We start from the raw sequence: 18,884 nt of genomic DNA, 5'->3' as shown, positions 1-18,884 counted from the left end.
CAGACTTCCCACTGAGGGGCCTTGATACAGCACTCTGGGAACAGCCTATTCGTTCAGAAATGTCTTTCTGTGTCTTACCCTCTTGCTTGAGGGTGTCAATAGTGGCCTTCTGGACAGCATTCAGGTCGGCAGTCTTACCCATGATTGGGGTTTTGAGTGATGAACCAGGCTGGGAGTTTTAAAGGCCTCAGGAATCTTTTGCAGGTGTTTAGAGTTAACTCGTTGATTCAGATGATTAGGTTCATAGCTCGTTTAGAGACCCTTTTAATGATATGCTAATTTTGTGAGATAGGAATTTTGGGTTTTCATGAGCTGTATGCCAAAATCATCCGTATTAAGACAATAAAAGACCTGAAATATTTCAGTTAGTGTGCAATGAATCTAAAATATATGAATGTTAAATTTTCATCATTACATTATGGAAAATAATGAACTTTATCACAATATGCTAATATTTTGAGAAGGACCTGTAATTATTTCCCCAATGAAGTAGTGTTAGTTTTTGTCTTTTTGTGCTCCTTATGTTGATCTATCAACTGTTGGTCGGCCATTGTATATGAATTTTGTAGTTTGTTTTCTGTTTAAAAGTACGCACTTGGCACTTTTACACACAATTCACAGAGCAGTTTTAACCTATCCTCCCCTTTGACCCAGTAGTCATGAGACAGTGTTGTCACCCTTGGACACATAAACACTTACATACTGTCAATCCTAAATCCACATGCTTGGCTAAGTCATTAACAGGCAAGCAGAGAGGAGGAAATGAAATTAGCATTTTAATTGTTTTGCTTTGAGTGGTTTTCCACCCTTTGACAGGGATTAGACTCTCTTCTCCGCTCTTAGCCTGCAAGACTGTCAACAGCTCACTCTGCTGTCAGCTGCAGCCCTAAGAGTGTGTGTGTGTGTGTGTGTGTGTGTGTAGAAATTTGTGTCAGAGAGAAGCTGGACAGTATGTCGAGTTGCTGTTCTCTAGTGTGTCACCTTCAGTCTCTGGGGATTGTCCACATTTGGCTATCTGTCTTAGCCCAGCTGTTTTGCATTTAACATGTGAGTGACTGTGTCTACAGGCACACATGCTTGTGTCAGTAGGAAAAGGGACTAGTGATGAAGGAAATACCATGGGGCTTATGGTGAATGAGAAAGACAAAAGCCCATCACTGTGTGTCACAACTATAATAACAATCATATATACTATTTTGTCATTTTTTATGACATTGAACTAGATGATCCAAAAGCCTTACCTCACTTTGATATATTTCCTGTTTGTTTGCACATGACTTAATGCTTTTGGAATTATGTAAATGACCTTAAAGAAACTTGCCAAAAAGGGTATATCAGCAAAACTGCAGACTAAGAAAGGAGGCCATTTACCAACCAAGTAACAAACCAGGCCAAATGTAACCCTGAACTTGATGCAAAGATCCATAATAGAAAGGCTCTAAGCAGAACGTTGCATTAATCTGGGCTTCAAGAATGCCCCCAAAACAGGCCTACAAAAGCCTATGAAGAATAAACAAACACTTTTGCAACATAAATACATCTACTTGTGCAGGTTAAACAAAAACAAATCTCCTTAGTGGCACTTGATACATGGGTTGTTTTTTACTGGCAGTGTCCAAAAGGTGTTTGTCTCTTTATCTATATTTGATAATTAGTCAGAATAAAAAGTTTGAAGAAGTTATGCTAATTAGATTCAGATTTTTTTTTATTGAAGCTTACTCAATACTGTCAATACTCAATACTATAAAGTTAAGCAAATACCCCTATTTATACTACTTGGATCATTGTTATTCTATTCAGAGAAGTGCCTTTTATATTACATAGTCATAGGAGCCAGTAAAGGTTGTAAAGCAAGTAAAAAACAAGAAATAAACTGAACAGAACGATTAAAGTAATTTCTCAACAGGAATCAATGTAGTTTTTATCTTATGTGCAATGACCAATAAAGATGATTTAATTCAATTTAAGAGACACATTACCAAATGGGAAAAATGCTAATTTCCTTGATCAGTAGTGTATTTCTTAATAAGTGTCATTGCAATTTATCTGTAATGTACTTATCTGCTGTATGTTCGTGCTACTCTTTCAATGGGAGTTATATTTTCCCTGCCAGTACGCAGTAGGTGCACTCATGAAAAATCTGGGCTGGCACACGATTCACGGTTGAGTGGATTGTTGGAGTTCACCATGAAAGCCCATGGTGAACTCAAAGTTGTTTGCTCAAAGTTAAAATGTAAATAGTGTGTATTTTATTCAGTCAATGGGGAGCTTCTCCCTGGGCATCCAAACTCAACAAATGAAGCAATACCACCGTTAACTGAGGGGGCAGTGCAGCACAGTATAGCTCATGTGCGATCAGCAAAAGAATGAAGACAGAAATTGTGGAACCCCACCAACCACATGCCATAGCAGCACAAACCACTTTTGTCTAACGCGTTGTCTCTTTTGATGTCTTTTTTACAATGTACATTATAAAAATTTCCATCACCATGTTTGCTATTTTCTTCTGAATTCAGGAGCTAACTCAGAACTGCCTTTGTGTGGTCATATTGCTTTACAACCACATCAAGTTAATGAATGCATTTAAAGAATGAAGGCAGTGGAGCTTGACAGCATTAGAAACGGGCAGACCTATTTACATTTGTAAAGGGTGTTTAAAAGGGCCTTAAGACTGAAATGAAGGTGAATACATTTGTTAACACGGTGTATATTTCAGCCCCTAACATGCACCACATTGATCATCAGTGGTATTTATTTCATCTGTCAGGGGTCATAATGTTGTACCTGATTGGTGCATTCTCATGCACATTTATAATAGACCTGATGAGGAGACAAAACTGAACAATCTTTGATCAACTGAGCCTATAGTATGCTCTAGTGATGAATTTTCTTGGAGGATGCCTTACAAATTGAGAGGATGAGGAAGAGGAGGAAGAAGATGGAACAAAGAAGCTGACTTCAGTATTCCCTTTCTCTGCCCTGCTGCTCTCATTATCCCCCCTTCCTTCCCAAGTGTCTTTCTTCTTCTCTCTAATTAAAGAAAGCAGGGCTATAAATTATTGCCCAGAAAGGAGGAGGGGTTGCGTTTATCAACTGGAAGAGAAAGAGAATGCTGATGTTGGTTGTAATACTAGAGAATACATGCACACAATACCGAGATTTTGCGAAGAACACCAACAAACACTATGCATAAGGCTCCTACTCTGAGCACCTGCTCTGTGCCAGTCTCGCGTGGAGGGTTATCTCTGTAGCAAGATGCATTATGGGAGAATGAGTTCCTAATAGTGTGGAGAAACCCATTCAGTCATAAAACAGTATCTGTCACTCCTGTCAGACAAAATTACTTTGGTAAAATGGATTCTGCTCTCCAGCTCCAACCCTTGCTGTGACTGTTCGTTTGTGCATGTGAGCTTGGGAACTCTATGTGTGTTGCGTCCACCTGCATGCATCAGGGTGCGCGTGCGTGCTAGAGTCTGTGAGTGCAAAACGAGGGCAGAGAGAAAGAGGAAGAGTGAGAGAAGACTAATCACTAATTTATACTGTTTTTCTCTTTCAAGTGCAGTTCTTTTATTAAGATTCAAAGAACAGTGATGCTTGCATAAAAAGAGCCTTCCTGCGTTTATGTGTCGACCTGGAAATGTGGGTGTATGCACATGAATTCTGTGTGTGTCTGTGCTCCATATTGTTATTCTTCAAGCACAAATCCCTTGTTGTCTCTAATAATTATTTTGTGAACTGGATGCAAACTCTGTGGCAGTTTCAGAAGCAGTTTGCACATTCCATCCAATGTGCTGGAACAAAACTTTGTTCTATAAGGTACAGTTTTCTCATTCAATTAGTGAAGTTGCACAGAAACACAAACTGTTATTAAAGGCGTGGTTATTCAAGGGGTAGATTGGGGCCTTTGTCAGGGAGGTGAACAAGAACCCCATGGTCACGCTGTCGGAGCTCCAGTGTTCCTCTGTGGAGAAAGGAGAACATTCCAGAGGGACAACCATCCACTCCTTAATAAAAGACACATGGCAACCCATCTGGACATTTGCAAAAGGCTTCTGAAGGACTCTTAGACCATGAGAAACAAAATGATCTGGTCTGATGAGACAAAGATTAAACTCTGGTGTGAATGCCAGGCGTCGTGTTTTGAGGAAACTAGGCACCACTCATCACCAGGCCAATACCACCCCCACAGTAAAGCATCGTGGTGGCACCATCATGCTATTGTGATGTTTTTCAGCAGCAGGAACTGGCAGATAAGTCAGGTTAGAGGGAAAGATGAATGCAGCAATGAACAGGGACATACTGGATGTAAACCTGCTCCATAGCGCTCTTTACCTCAGACTGGAGCGACGCTTCATTTTTCAGGAGGACAACAACCCAAAGCACACAGCCAAGATCTTACAGGAGTGGCTTTAGAATTACTCTGTGAATCTCCTGGAGTGGCCGAGCGAGAGTCCAGACTTGAATCTGATTTAACATCTCTGGAGAGATCTGAAAATGGCTGTGCACAGATGTCTACCCTTTAACCTGATGGAGCTTGAGATGAACTGCAAAGAAGGATGGGTAAAACTGCCCAAAGATAGGTGTGCTAAGCTTGTGGCATTTTATTCAAAAAGACTTGAAGCTGTAATTGCTGCCAAAAGTGGATGAACAATTAAACAAATGCTGAGATTAGCTACGTAAATGTGATTTCTTAGTTTTCTATTTTTAATACATTTGCAACAATCTCAAACAAACTTCTTTCACATTGTCATAATTGGGTATTGTGTGTAGAATCTGGAGAAAAGAGATTAATTTGATACCATTTGGAATAAATCTGTAACATAACTAGATGTGAAAAAACTACAGCACTGTGAATCCCGTCCAGACGCTATGTGAATTAACTGTTTGGTCATGTACTGAATATATTCGCGGAACTTTAATTTTGTTCAGTTTTGAAATTGTATTTTAAATTTAACCATAGAGTAATCATGCTTTCATTTGGATAATTTATCCTCAGGGATTAATTTAATTTTGATGCAAACTATTACTGCTGCACATTATTAGAATCAGAATCAGAAAAGCTTTATTGCCAAGTACATTTTTGGACATACAAGGAATTTGTTTTGGCATAGTCAGTGCAATACAATACAAATTAAACAGTATAAACATATCTACAATATAATATAAATATATGTGCACAGTTTTAAGTGAGTGAGAGTAAATGTAGAGCAGTATTGGGTGCCAGAGCAATACAACAGTGCAGATGATCAGTGTGCAAGTATGGCAGTGCAAGTAAAGCAGGAGTCCAAGCTGAGCGTTAATGTCATGCATAGAGTTAAGAAATAAATGGGGTTTTAAACCACCATCTCATCTCTTTTTATCAGAACGATTTAAGATGACCCCTTCTTGAACCGCCACCTTAATGTGGTAGAGGGGTTTGAGTGTTCGAATGATCCTAAAGGCTATGTTGTCTGGGGCTTAAATGCCCCTGTTAGGGTCTCCCATGGCAAACAGGCTCTAGGTGATGGGTCAGACAAAGAGCAGTTCAAGAACCCCTCATGACGACTACGAGGCACGTGACGTCGCCCGGTACGGCGGAGCCGGGGTCCCACCCTGAAGTCAGGCCGGGGGTCGGGACTCTTCGGAGAGCGCCTGATGGCTGGGTTGCTGCTCGCGGGACCCGGCCAGGCCAAGCCCGAACGAGAAACGCTAAAGGGGGAACCGTAAGGGACCGGTGCAAAGAGGATTGGGCGGCGGACGAAGGTGGAGACCTCGGCGGCCCGATCCCTGGATGCTTAGGCTGGCTCTAGGGATGTGGAATGTCACCTCGCTGGGAGGGAAGGAGCCTGAGCTTGTGCGGGAGGTTGAGAGATATCGTCTAGAAATAGTCGGGCTCGCCACCACGCACAGTGTGGGCTCTGGAACCCATCTCCTCGAGAGGGGCTGGACTCTCTTCTACTCTGGAGTGGCCCACGGGGAGAGGCGGCTGGCTGGGGTGGGTTTGCTTATCGCCCCCCAGCTCAGCCGTCTAGTGTTGGGGTTTACCCCAGTGGATGAGAGGGTTACATCCCTGCGCCTTTGGTTTGGGGAGAGGTCTCTGACTATCATTACAGCCTACGGACCGGGTGGTAGTGCGGAGTTCCCGGCCTTCTAGGCATCCCTGTCGGGGGTGCTGGATAGTGCCCCTCCCGGGGACTCCATTATTCTGCTGGGGGACTTCACCGCCCACGTGAGAAACGACAGTGACACCTGGAGAGGCGTGATTGGGAGGAATGGCCTCCCCGATCTGAACCCGGGCGGTGTTTTGTTATTGGACTTCTGTGATAGTCACGGACAACATGTTTAAACATAAGGGTGTCCATCAGTGCACTTGGCACCAGGGCACCCTAGGCAGGAGGTCAATGATCGACTTTTTTGTTGTATCATCATACCTTCGGCCGCATGTTTTGGACACTCGGGTGAAGAGGGGGGCTGAGCTGTACACTGATCACCACCTGGTGGTGAGTTGGATCCGCTGGGGGAGGAGAAAGCCGGACAGACTTGGCAGGCCCAAGCGCATAGTGAGGGTCTGCTGGGAACGTCTGGCAGACCCCTTGGCCAGGGATGTATTCAACTCTCACCTCCGGCAGAGCTTTGACCAGATTCCGAGGGATGTTGGAGACATAGAGTCCAAGTGGACCATGTTCTCCGCATCTATTGTCGATGCTACCACCTGTAGCTGCGTCCTCAGTGGACACCGGCAGTAAGGGACACTGTCAAGCTGAAGAAGGAGTCCTATCAGCTATGGTTGGCTTGTTGGACTCCTGAGGCGTCAGACGGGTACCGTGGGGCCAAGCGTACCGAGGCACGGGCGGTGGCAGAGGCAAAAACACGGACCTGGGACAAGTTCGGTGAGGCCATGGAGAAGGACTACTGGTTGGCCCCAAAGCAATTCTGGCAAACCGTCCGGCGCCTCAGGAGGGGGAAGCAGTGCTTCGCCAACACAGTTTACAGTGGGGAGCTGCTGACCTCGACTGGGGACATCACGCATTCCCTGGTGGAAACAGAGGCTGGGTACTCGGGGTTGGACTCTTTCATCACACAGGCAGAAGTCACCGAGGTGGTTAATAAGCTCCGCGGTGGCAGGGCTTCGGGGGTGGATGAGATCCGCCCTGAGTACCTCAAGTTTTTGGATGTTGTGGGGCTGTCATGGTTGACATGGCTCTTCCACATTGCGTGGCGGACTGGGACAGTGCCTCTGGATTGGCAGACTGGGGTGTTGGTCCCCCTACATAAGAAGGGTGACCGGAGGGTGTGTTCCAACTACAGGGGGATCACACTCCTCAGCCTCCCTGGTAAGGCCTACGCCAGGGTATTGGAGAGGAGAGTCCGGCCGATAGTCAAACCCCGTCTTCAGGAGGAGCAGTGTGGCTTTTGTCCCGGCCGTGGAACACTGGACCAGCTCTATACCCTCTACAGGGTACTCGAGGGTTCATGGGAGTTTGCCCAACCGGTCCACATGTGTTTTGTGGACCTGGAGAAAGCATTCGACTGTGTCCCTCGTGATGCCCTGTGGGGGGTGCTCCAGGAGTATGGAATCGGGGGCCCTTTACTAGGGGCCATCCGGTCTCTGTACAAGCGGAGCAGGAGTTTGGTTCGTATTGCCGGCACTAAGTCGGACCTGTTCCCGGTGCATGTTGGACTCCGGCAGGGCTGCCCTTTGTCACCGGTCCTGTTCATAACTTTTATGGACAGGATTTCTAGGCGTAGCCAAGGGCCAGAGGGGGTCTGGTTTGGGGACCAGAGGATTTTGTCTCTTCTTTTTGCAGATGACATGGTCCTGCTGCCCCCCTCTAGCCAAGACCTACAGCACGCACTGGGGCAGTTCGCAGCTGAGAGTGAAGCGGCAAGGATGAAAATCAGCTCCTCCAAGTACGAGGCCATGGTTCTCGACTGGAAAAGGGTGGCTTGACCGGAAAAGGGTGGCTTGTCCTCTTCAGGTTGGAGGGGAGTTCCTGCATCAAGTGGAGGAGTTTAAGTATCTCGGGGTCTTGTTCACGAGTAAGGGAAGAATGGAGCGGGAGATCGACAGACGGATCGGTGCGGCTGCCACAGTAATGGGGGCGCTGTGCCGGTCCGTTGTGGTGAAGAGAGAGCTGAGCCGGGAAGCGAAGCTCTCGATTTACCGGTCGGTCTATGTTCCTACCCTCACCTATGGCCATGAACTTTGGGTCATGACCGAAAGAACGAGATCCCGGATACAAGCGGCTGAAATGAGCTTCCTCCGTAGGGTGGCCGGGCACTCCCTTAGAGATAGGGTGAGGAGCTCGGCCATCCGGGAGGGGCTCGGAGTAGAGTCACTGCTCCTCCACATCGAGAGGAGCCAGTTGAGGTGGCTTGCACATCTATACCGAATGCCTCCTGGACGCCTTCCTCGGGAGGTGTTCCAGGCACGTCCCACCGGGAGGAGGCCCAGGGGACGGCCGGAGGGACTATGTCTCTCGGCTGGCCTGGGAACATCTTGGGCTCCCCCCGGAGGAGCTGGAGGAGGTGTCTGGGGAGAGGGACTCAGACGTCCCTCTCCCCAGACTCTGCTGAGTCTGCTGCCCCCGCGACCCGGTCCAGGATAAAGCAGAAGACGACGAGTACGAGTACGAGTACCAGTACGAGTACGAGTTTTAAGATGATATAAGGCCCTTTTCACACGTAATCCTCCCAGTCAGTGATTAGTGATAAAAGCCGTACTGTAAATCAATCTCATCACTGGAGTTAATCACCATGAACTTCCCCTGCTTTCATAAAGTTTTCTTAAGGATAATGTTTGTTTTAGAAATGCCACGAGTGCTAACGAAGACTTTCTCTGGCATAGGTAAACAGCCATACCCCACGTAGACACCACTGCTAGAAAATACTCAAATGACACAGAAATGTTGAGGCAGTGACTTAATAAGAACATTTTATCTCATGCCATGTTTTGTCTCCACTGATAAAGATTTAAGGTCTGCAGCATGGCAGACCTTAAACTTTATTTTTGATTAATTCAGTCAATAATTATTTAGAATATTATCAGGCGATCACTTAGTAATAAAAAATGAATAAAAGAAAGACATGGCAAAAAGTAGGTTATTCAGTCTTTCTATAGTTGCACTCTATAAAAAATCCCATCATTCCAATACACATGCAATATCCAGTGGGCATCATAAATTATACATTTACTTAATATAGATGACTTGATGTAAGACATCAACAAATCACAGTTACACATCCATAATCTAAGACATTTTAATGTTAGGAAAATACATTAACTGGTCACTTCATTAGGTAGACCTGTGTTAGAGAGACAATAACTTGTATTACAACATTTCAGTGGATTCAGACAGCCAAACATGACAAAGATGACTTACTGAAGTGAAAGTCAAACCTCAGAATTGGAATGCATAGTAATTTAAGTGACTTTGAACATGGTTGTTGGGGCCAGAGCGGTTTGTCTGAGTATTTAAGAAGCTTCATTCACAACCATCTCTGAGTTTTGGGAATGGTCCGGAAAAAGAAGGTATCCAGTGAGCAGCAGTTTTGTGGAGGAAGATTCATTACTGATCAGAGGAGAATATGCAGACTGGTTCGAGACGTAAGAAAGGCAACAACAGCTCAAACCCAAGGTAACCCACAGTCACCAGATCTCAGTCTAATAGAGAACCTTTTTTGATGTGGCGGAACAGGAGACTTCAGAAATCTGCATAAATTGCATGATGATATTATGCCAGCATGGTCCACAATTTATGAGGAATGTTTCTGACTCATTTTTGACTCTATTCTATGAATAATTAAGCTGCAAACAGAAGCTCAACACAGTGTTAGCAAGGTGTGCCCAAAAAAGTGGCCCTAGAGCTTCAATCACGTTTTTAGTATTTTAATGTATGGAGATTATGTTAGATCTCCCTGAACATATCAATAAGTTCTAACAGCAACAGTAGTATGTTGCAGAGAGAAGCACATGTGGATGCTTCAAACACGTGAGTGCTGAACACCTGTAGGGGTTGAAAGACAGATCTTGCACATCCTTGTAACTACCTTCCTATCTGTCTTTTTATCCACTTAGCTGTTGTTTCACTGTGGTTGCTATTTCATTGGCTGTGTCATTCTCTCACTCATTTCCTCTCACTACCTAAACTATACTCTTTATCTTGGTTCCTCTCCTTATTATGCTGTATTGCTCTCCTCTCCCTCTCTATGCACCTTGCCCCCAAAGGGAACACAGTTTATATTTTTAGTGCATATCGAAATTTTAGTCCGTGTAAAGAATGTATTTCCTCTTGATCATCATGTAAGTCACTTTTTGTCACTGATGTCTGGTGTATGGGTGGGATGGCAGCACAGGGTTGAGAGAAAAAGCTCCCAATTATGCTTCCACTTTGGGTGTTGGTGTCTCTCTTTGGATTTCAGAGTAATTTTCTACAGCACAGAGAAGTGGCGCTGATCAATTTCATAGAATCTCTGTTTACAACTCACTACTTGTTCTTGGGACACTAACAAAGGGTTGTGTGTTTGTCAGCATGAAATATGACAAAGCTGCTCTAAAAGATTGTAGAACACTGCAACTTGGTGTACACAAAGCATGCACAGAAAGATATGAACTAACCTGACTGATTGCAACACAAGTCTCACTAATGGTTTTTCTGTGGATTGCCAGTGTTAAACGTTCAAAATACACCTGCGCACACACAAGAGATTGGAGACCCTTTGCCAACAGGCAACTCAGGTTTTGATTCACTCTGCTTTGAGGTGCTATAAGAGAGACCAGCATCAGAGTGCATGAATTATTGGTCTTAGAAATGAATGGGAAAGGAGGACAGGAAGAAGGAGGAAGACAAAATGTGGAAATGAGGGAACTATAAAGCAAAAAAGCAAAGACTCAAGAACTAAAAGTAAGTGTAGGGAAAAGATTTTAAAAAATGGTAAAAAGTTGGAGAATCTGATAGAGGAGATATAAACCATGAAACTAATTTACAGTCCATCTTTCCTTTCTTGTTATTAGGCTCTTCCCAATATCAACACCTCTACTACTATACTACTCTAAAACGTGTCCATTCGCCTATTCTAAACCATGAATTATTGGGACATTAAATATAAGATATTTAGGCAAGTGTGAGGAAGCCCATTGTAGGTATAAAGATGCATGACTACCATTTAAAGTCCATTACAACATCTAGAATAGCATTTACAGTACCCATTTATCAAACTACCTTCCACACACTAGTCCTTTAAAGAAATCCATACCCCTCTTTTTAAAAGAAGTCACTGATCAACTACATATTTTCTTATAAACTTTTAAATATAATGTTAATACATTCTTCCCGGCTAAGTTTGAGTCAATATGTAGGAAATATAGAAAGAAAACAATTACACCATATTTTTGAAATTCCAAAGTTTATAAGAGCAGTGGACATAGTGTCAGAGACATGAGGCCTATAAGCACACTTTTTATGTGATGAAATGTGAAACATTGTTGTATATTTACAACATTATTTATACATATACTGCATATATGTACAGGGATGAACATTGTGAAATTTAGTGTGCTATGAACTGGGTAAAGAGTATTTTACTTTCTCCTGGTGTCACCACCTTGTTTTTTTTCTTGTCTATTTGCATATATATTGATTAGCTGAATTTATCAAACTCCAATCATGCAGCAGGGTGAGGTTAGTAAATCTTCATCAGTGCAGATATAGCTCCTGCATAGTAAAGCATGAGATTAAGAAACTTTATCAAATCATGCTATTGATTCATAAACATTTTATCTATCTATCTGGAGCACTTTGATTTTTGCTTTTATATGGAAATGAAAGTAATACAATAGAATAATACATATGTTCTCACTGGATTTTTGTAAAATATACATAGAGAACATTTTAGCTTTAACAGTAGAAAGATAATGTGTTTGGAGGGAGAAATTGTTTGGTGAAGAAAGAATATTTGACATCCAACAGGAAATCCAGCTTTCTTCAAAGCACAGGAAAAATTAACAAATAACTTAAAATGCAAAACTTCAAACTGAAGTCTATTAATGTGCACGTAAATGAAAGATACCACCAAGATATAATGATGCCATTTTACACCACATTATGTGAGAACTTTATTATGCAAACAATACTAAACTTACCTTTTCCCACTCTCTCTCTTTATTGAGAACGATGACAACAAGCTTTGGGTTTTCCTGGTAGCCATCCTCTGTGAATGACAAGTCTCTGCCATCCCATGTCACATTCATCATGTACCTGAGAGCAAAACGAGCAGAGAATTAGGAGCAGTGGGGAAGTTTATGAAAATAATTAAAAAAAAAGGAGAAAGAGGGGCGAAAAAAAAAGCGTAAACATCATTCGACATTAAATAAATAGTACCGTAGTATTAAGCAAATATTATAAATTAAATTCTAACACTACAAAAACGGTACAAATAAAATTTCTTAACTTTAACAAACACTGTGAGATATTGACAAAATTACTTTTCATTTTTGCATTTGGCTTTGAGCTGCTACAGAAATTCCAGTCACAGATAAGATTGAGATGGATATGCATTGATAATAGGGGTGTAACCAGGTCTGGCACCATGAGGGAGTATTAAGGTGCTCCTCCCATTCAAATTATGCAGGCCACTCAGTCACATTTGACAATGTTTTCAACATATCTAGTTGTCGGGGATACTCATTCAAATATGAAAATTAGCCATCCTAATTATATAGGCTCATTTGTAACAAAAAGTAGTATATTCAGACACCCCACTTCAATTTACATCAATTTTATAGGTTAAAACTTAAGGCTTGTATCTTTTATCTTTTTAAAGACAATGGACAACCAAAATGCATTAAAAGAAACAAATTATGGGAATAACAGTTTGCTACATTGCATTTTTCTCTGACCAACCAGCTGTTGTGTAGAATACAGAGATTGTATGCCACAGGGCAGAGAAAAGCATGACTAAGTAATTAATGTATCAATTACTCATTTATTTTTATTCCTGCTGATGAAATGGCACTTATAAAGTTTTGAGATCTCAGTTTGGAACTGGTTTGATAAACTGCAAAAATGAACAAATGTCAAATGCTAGATTTTGTTTCAACTAAGTTTAACCTTTAAATAACACTGGTGTAGACAGAAAACCAAACCACCATAACAAATGAAGAGACTCAAAGACCCAATTATGCCAATAGGTTAGTTTAACATTAAGACGTTTTGATGAATTTTACAATGTGCCTTACAGGAGAAATGTTAAACAACAAACATTTTCACTTTGTCTAAAGAAAGTTCAAGTTTGGCTGAAAGGTTATGATGGGTGAAAAAACATTAACACAAGAAGTCTCTATTCATGTCTTAATATGAATGAAAGGTTCTCAGGGCTGATCAGGTGGGCTTACTAAGCCTGACTTTCAACATCATCATCATGAGACTGACTGACCTGAAAAGGTTTTACTAAATCATGACCATCCAATAGTTGATAATGATAATTTTAATTAATTTGTGCTAAGCTTCATGTAAAATAAAAAGCATCACACAGTTGAATAATTTGTTAAGCAATTAGGACTCACCTGATGGAACATTACCAGGTAGTGCACTTAGTTATAATTATTTTGTGCCTAGAAGGATTATGACATCAGACTGTATTCATTGTTGCAAAGCATCTGAATATGTTGCAAAATATTCTTTAGGCTGACAAAAAAATAAATAAATAAATAACAGAAACATTTTGGAAATAGGTGCACGGCGTAAAACTAATAGCATTTCAGGAAAAGAACATATCTACAGTCGAACATGGTGATATCATCAATGGTCTGTGCCTGCCCTGCTCTGCTTCTTCAAGACGTGGACAACTCACCGTAATTGTTGTAGCCACATATTTTGGTCTTATACAGAAAATTGTGAAGGACCATGCCTGCCATCAGTTCACCTTAAGTTCAAGTGAACTTGGGTTATAAAGTAGGACTTGAATCACAAAAAAGAAGGTTCTAGAATGGCCTAATCAAAGTCTGAACTTGAATTCAATTAAGATTTAATGGCATGACCTTAAATAGAGTGTTCTTGGTTTAAAACTGGCTAAATTAAAACAACAAGGAGAGTGTGCCAAAACTAAGTGCCAGTCATCACAAACACTTGATTACAGATGTTGCTGCCAAGAGTAATACAGCCAGTTATTGGGTTTAAGGGACAATTACTTTTTCATGTAGAGCCAGGTTGGTTTGTAAAGCATTTTTCCATTTAACAAATTAAAATAAAATCTTGAAACTACTTTTTGTCCACTTGAGTTATCTTTGACAGTTATTACAGTTTCATTTGATGATATGAACCATTTAAGAGTAAAAAAAAAACAGTTTGAAGAAATCTATATCAAGCAAATGCTTGATAATGCTACTGTATTTCCATTTACTATGCTCTGAAATTTTTTTTTGCCTCTCAACAAAAAGCAATAAAAACATGCGGATGCCCTCCTCTGAATGAGAGTGACTCACTTGTCTGACTGCATGAACCCGAGACTGACGTCTGTATTGTGGCAGATGGTGACAAATACATGTAGCTTTACATTGCATGCTTACAAATAGGCAGACTGTGGATGTGAAACAGAAAGACATATGGGATGTATGTTTTAACTGTGCTGATGAAGTTGGGCTTGTTGATAATTAAAAGTTTTTATTATTTTATTCTTGTCAGTGCAGATTGTATAACATCTATTTTTTTTGGTTATTTTACCCAGAATGTTTTCTGTTTAATTTATTCTTCCACAAGGACTTTTGTTCTGATTGCAACCTACTGGTTGCTGATTATAACCTACTGGTCAACAAAACATAATTGACATAAAACTGACAAGTTTGAATCAGTTGACTTTTATCTCCATACTGTAGATTACCTAAAGCCATCATTAGTCCTAAGACATAACACATAAGCACAAACACACAGAATGTAATGGTTGACCCATATGGCAGGTCACATTAGCTAAGATGGAGGGCAGTAGGGAGATATTCTTGGGTCTACACAGGCTCCACATTAATCATGACTGTCCTGCCTCACTCCGTCTCCCTCACTCCCTTGTGTCAGTGCTCATGTACAACAAAGAGGAATTTGCTCCTCTTTTCCTTCCTCCTCTGCTACATCCTTAGAATGGGTGATGGGGCGAACTTCTAAATGGAGCAAGTGGCCCATTGTGCCAGTACAAACCCGCAGTGGAATGCAGCAGCTGAGGTGTTTCATGTAGGACATTGTGTAAAGGATTTTGGTGCAGTATCAAGCTAGTGAGAGTCACAAATTTTGTTTTTTAAGTTAAACGGAGAATGTTCACTTTTCTCTCTTTTTCTTTGCCCAATGTTTTGACACACTTGTGGAATTTAAACATTTACAGCGTTTAGATTCATAATGTTCAGTTTGTGAGTGAGTAATTAAGAAATCATTTTGTGAAAAGTGCTCCAAAGAGTATTAATGGTATGCATTACACATGTTCTAATTTAATACTCGCTGTTATTCTACTAAGTTGTATAAGTATTTGTCTTAGAGAGACCATACCTGACACTCTAGCAGCACAAACCATGGAAAATGTTAGGCTACAAACATAATGATAGAGGTGATGATTTAGAGTACTGTGAGATGCTGTCTAGTGCTAAATCATGCCAAAATGTGCCTTTAGATTGTTGTTGGTGAGGACCTGAATGAATTTTATAAGTAAAATTCTTTAATTGACTTGTAAACAAGCATACAGTGCTTTGCAAAACTTTTTAAAGCTCCCGAACTTCTAAACATTTTGTCACATTACAACCACAAACTTTCAATTTAATGTTTTATTGGAATTTTTATGTGATAGATGAATAAAAAATTATGTATAATTGTGAAGTGGAAGGAAAATATACATGGTTTTCAAATAAGTTTCAAAAATACAGATCTGAATAGTGTGGTGTCCATTTGTATTCGGCCCTCTCAACCTCACTCAGATTGGATGGATGGAGTCTTTGAACATCAATTTTTAAATCTTACCAGACCACCTGATTCCAGAGGTTTAATTTCCCTTTGGGATTAATAAAGTATTTTTGAATTAAACTGAATAGAATTGAGTGTTTTCTACATTATGCAAATAAACATACCTCTAAGATCCACAGACCAGCTGTTTCTATGCTGAGACCAAATAACACACAAGTAGACCATTTACTAATCAGGAGACTTTTGACTTCAGTTTCAGTAGTGGATTTTAGTTTGGGGGTTTCAGTGGGGGGGGGGGGGGGGGGGCTGAATACAAACCACCACACTTTGTTTTATTTGTAAAATAATTTGAAAATCAAAAGTCATTATCCTTGCACTTCACAATTATGCAGTACTTTGTGGTACATAAAATCCCAATAAGATGTACTGAAGTGTGTGGTTGCATTGTGACAAAATTAAAAATGTTCAAGGGCTCTGAATACTTTTACAAGGTGGTGTCTGTGTTGCACAATAATTACACTACTGTTTGATTGGACATAATATGGATGCTTTAGACACCATTAGTGCCAACGTTTTTTCTAACAACCCACTTTGAATCTTGAAACCATCTAAAAAAGTGAGTACACTCGTGTTATTTTTTTCATACACACAATGAATGAATAAACACATGAATAATCAAAGCTTTAAATTCTTTGTCTGTAGCTAAAAAGAATCAAGCCTTGAATTAACATTCCTGGCACTTTAACTATACACTAATGTTGTATGCTTTTATTCAATACGTTACAGACAGAATAAAGCCCTTTAGCCTGTCTATGAGTGCTTATGTAGCACTCCTTTTCTGGCAGAGGCCCACAGAACAGGTGGACTGATAGGGTGTTGCTAGGATACGGACACAGACTTAAGTGTTTGCTTCAAACTGATCCTCATCAAACCTGGATGAACATTTCTGCTCACACATAAACACAGACAACTATTTTGCACACCTCAACAACACTCCATGTCACTCCGTTAGCTCTGCCACATACACTGAAGTTATTGTCCAATTTAGTTTTTCATTGTCCAGCCATCTTCGTGTCTGTAACCTCCTTTTTCTTAGGGGGAAGGAAGAGGGTGCAGACTTGGGGAGACAGCAGAGATAGAGCACCCATAGGAATGAGAATGGGTCGGAAGATGAATGGGGCTGAGGGAAAGAGATGGAAAGAAGGCATGGCAGGATAGGAGGAGGACTATGCAACAGAGTTAGGGTAAAAATATCCACGGTTATTTCTTGCTCCTTTCTTCTTATTTTGGAGTATAATGGATTGCAATAAGGTGAGGAGGAAGATGAGCGGTCTGGGGTAAAAGTAACTAAGCTTCACATTAAACAGTAGACAGCAGAATGGCCAAAAACAAAATCTGAATTTGTGCAAATTTTTCTCCACTGATAATTTTTGCCCATGCAGCCATTTTCTTGTAAAAATACTTCAGATGACAAGTGACTGTATTGCAATTGATTAATTTTTATAGATGAATGTGTTTTTCATATTTAAATATTTAGCAACTTTTTCTACATTTCATAGAATGTTATGTGAAATTATTATGCTGAATTGTCGAACTGGAATATGTCTGAACCATTTCAATTTTAACTCAGTTGAATTTACTTTGTTTGGAATGTATCTGCTTAGATGGACAGTTAGATTTAGTTGCATCTGTAAAGTGCATTAATATTACTTAAGGCTCAGCTGCAATAGTTGAAATAAAAATTAATTGAACTGCTAATAAAAACCCATTCCAAGTTGTGGCTGGCATTATAAGAGGTTTGCATTTTATTTGAAACAGCGCTGCTGAAGCAAGGGTTTTTTCTACAAGGATGATAGGATGATCTGCACAAGACAGAATGAGTCAGAGATGGAGACATTTATCCTTGTTAAGACGAGGGGTGGTCAAAGCAATGATGTGTACTGTCAGTGTACTAAGATCTATGAAGCCCACGAATGAACACTCTATGCCTGTGAGAGAAACAAAACAGAATCTATTCAAATATAAGAAAATCAATAGCTTTTCCGTATGTTTGCAATGCTATTTGGCTGTCTGACCATGACTTAATGTTGGCCATTAAGGAAAATTATTGCCAGCAGTTGATTTATATGGTTTTAATAAGAGTATAAGGATATATTCAATTCACAAGATGAGACAATACAGATTTTGGTTTACCAGATGAGACTAATTATGGGAAAAGTGAAGGTTTAACAAATCACAAACTGTGTTTTACAAAATCCATTATCACTCCAGGACATTCCAGCCCAGTTCTGACCAATTCATACATTTAGTTTCTATGCGTATTTATTTGTATTGGGGTTTTAATGCCAAAGCAGTTAAAAAATAATATTTATTCTGTGTTTTTTACAGAAAGAATACCAATTTATTAAATCTAAAACTGTATTTTAAAGAATCTAAGTTAAGTGTAAAATTATGGAGAGCCATTTCATTCAAATTTAAATAAATAAGTAAATACTGCTACAGATAAATTATTAATAAATATTCCATGAAATAAATAAATATCCCCATGAAATAAAACAAAATAATTATGTTAAAATAAATTTGCATCTTATTTTATTTAATTCCTTTCAATATTTATTTAATTTACTTAAAGATTTATTTAATTTATTTAAAGGTTTATTTATTTCATAATGCAGTTTTATTTTGTGACACTTTTATTTTGTAAAGCAACTTTACGTATTTCAGTAATTCCTGCTAGAAGACAGCATGCTGCAGGGACCCAGGGGATTCTGCGAGGATGCCAGAAGGTAAGAAGGTGCCAGACTGGCTGTAAAAGCCTGTTACGGCGGTTGCCGCTGTTTTTCTGGAAGCTGTTTGTGCAATAAGTCTTCGTCATCCTTTCAGCACGTCATACACACACATAGTGCTATTTATTTTCCATCCAAGTAAATACAGCCACCTTATGTTATGGGTCTAACGCTGTTTATTAAA

The 18,884-nt window shown here is 40.4% G+C and overlaps 1 protein-coding gene across 1 annotated transcript in view; it reads right to left on the bottom strand.

The window, feature by feature from the left end:
• Positions 1 to 18,884, bottom strand: part of LOC124864868 (glutamate receptor ionotropic, NMDA 2A-like) — a 283,980-nt gene that overhangs the window by 74,643 nt on the left and 190,453 nt on the right. Inside the window, exon 5 of the mRNA XM_047359828.1 lies at positions 12,122 to 12,236. Within this exon, the coding sequence (XP_047215784.1) occupies positions 12,122 to 12,236 (115 nt within the window). The remainder of the gene's footprint in view (positions 1 to 12,121; positions 12,237 to 18,884) is intronic.

The sequence above is a fragment of the Girardinichthys multiradiatus genome, chromosome Y (genome assembly GCF_021462225.1).
Source record: "Girardinichthys multiradiatus isolate DD_20200921_A chromosome Y, DD_fGirMul_XY1, whole genome shotgun sequence".
Classification (NCBI taxonomy): Eukaryota; Metazoa; Chordata; class Actinopteri; order Cyprinodontiformes; family Goodeidae; genus Girardinichthys; species Girardinichthys multiradiatus.
This window is presented reverse-complemented; position numbering and strand designations above follow the sequence as displayed.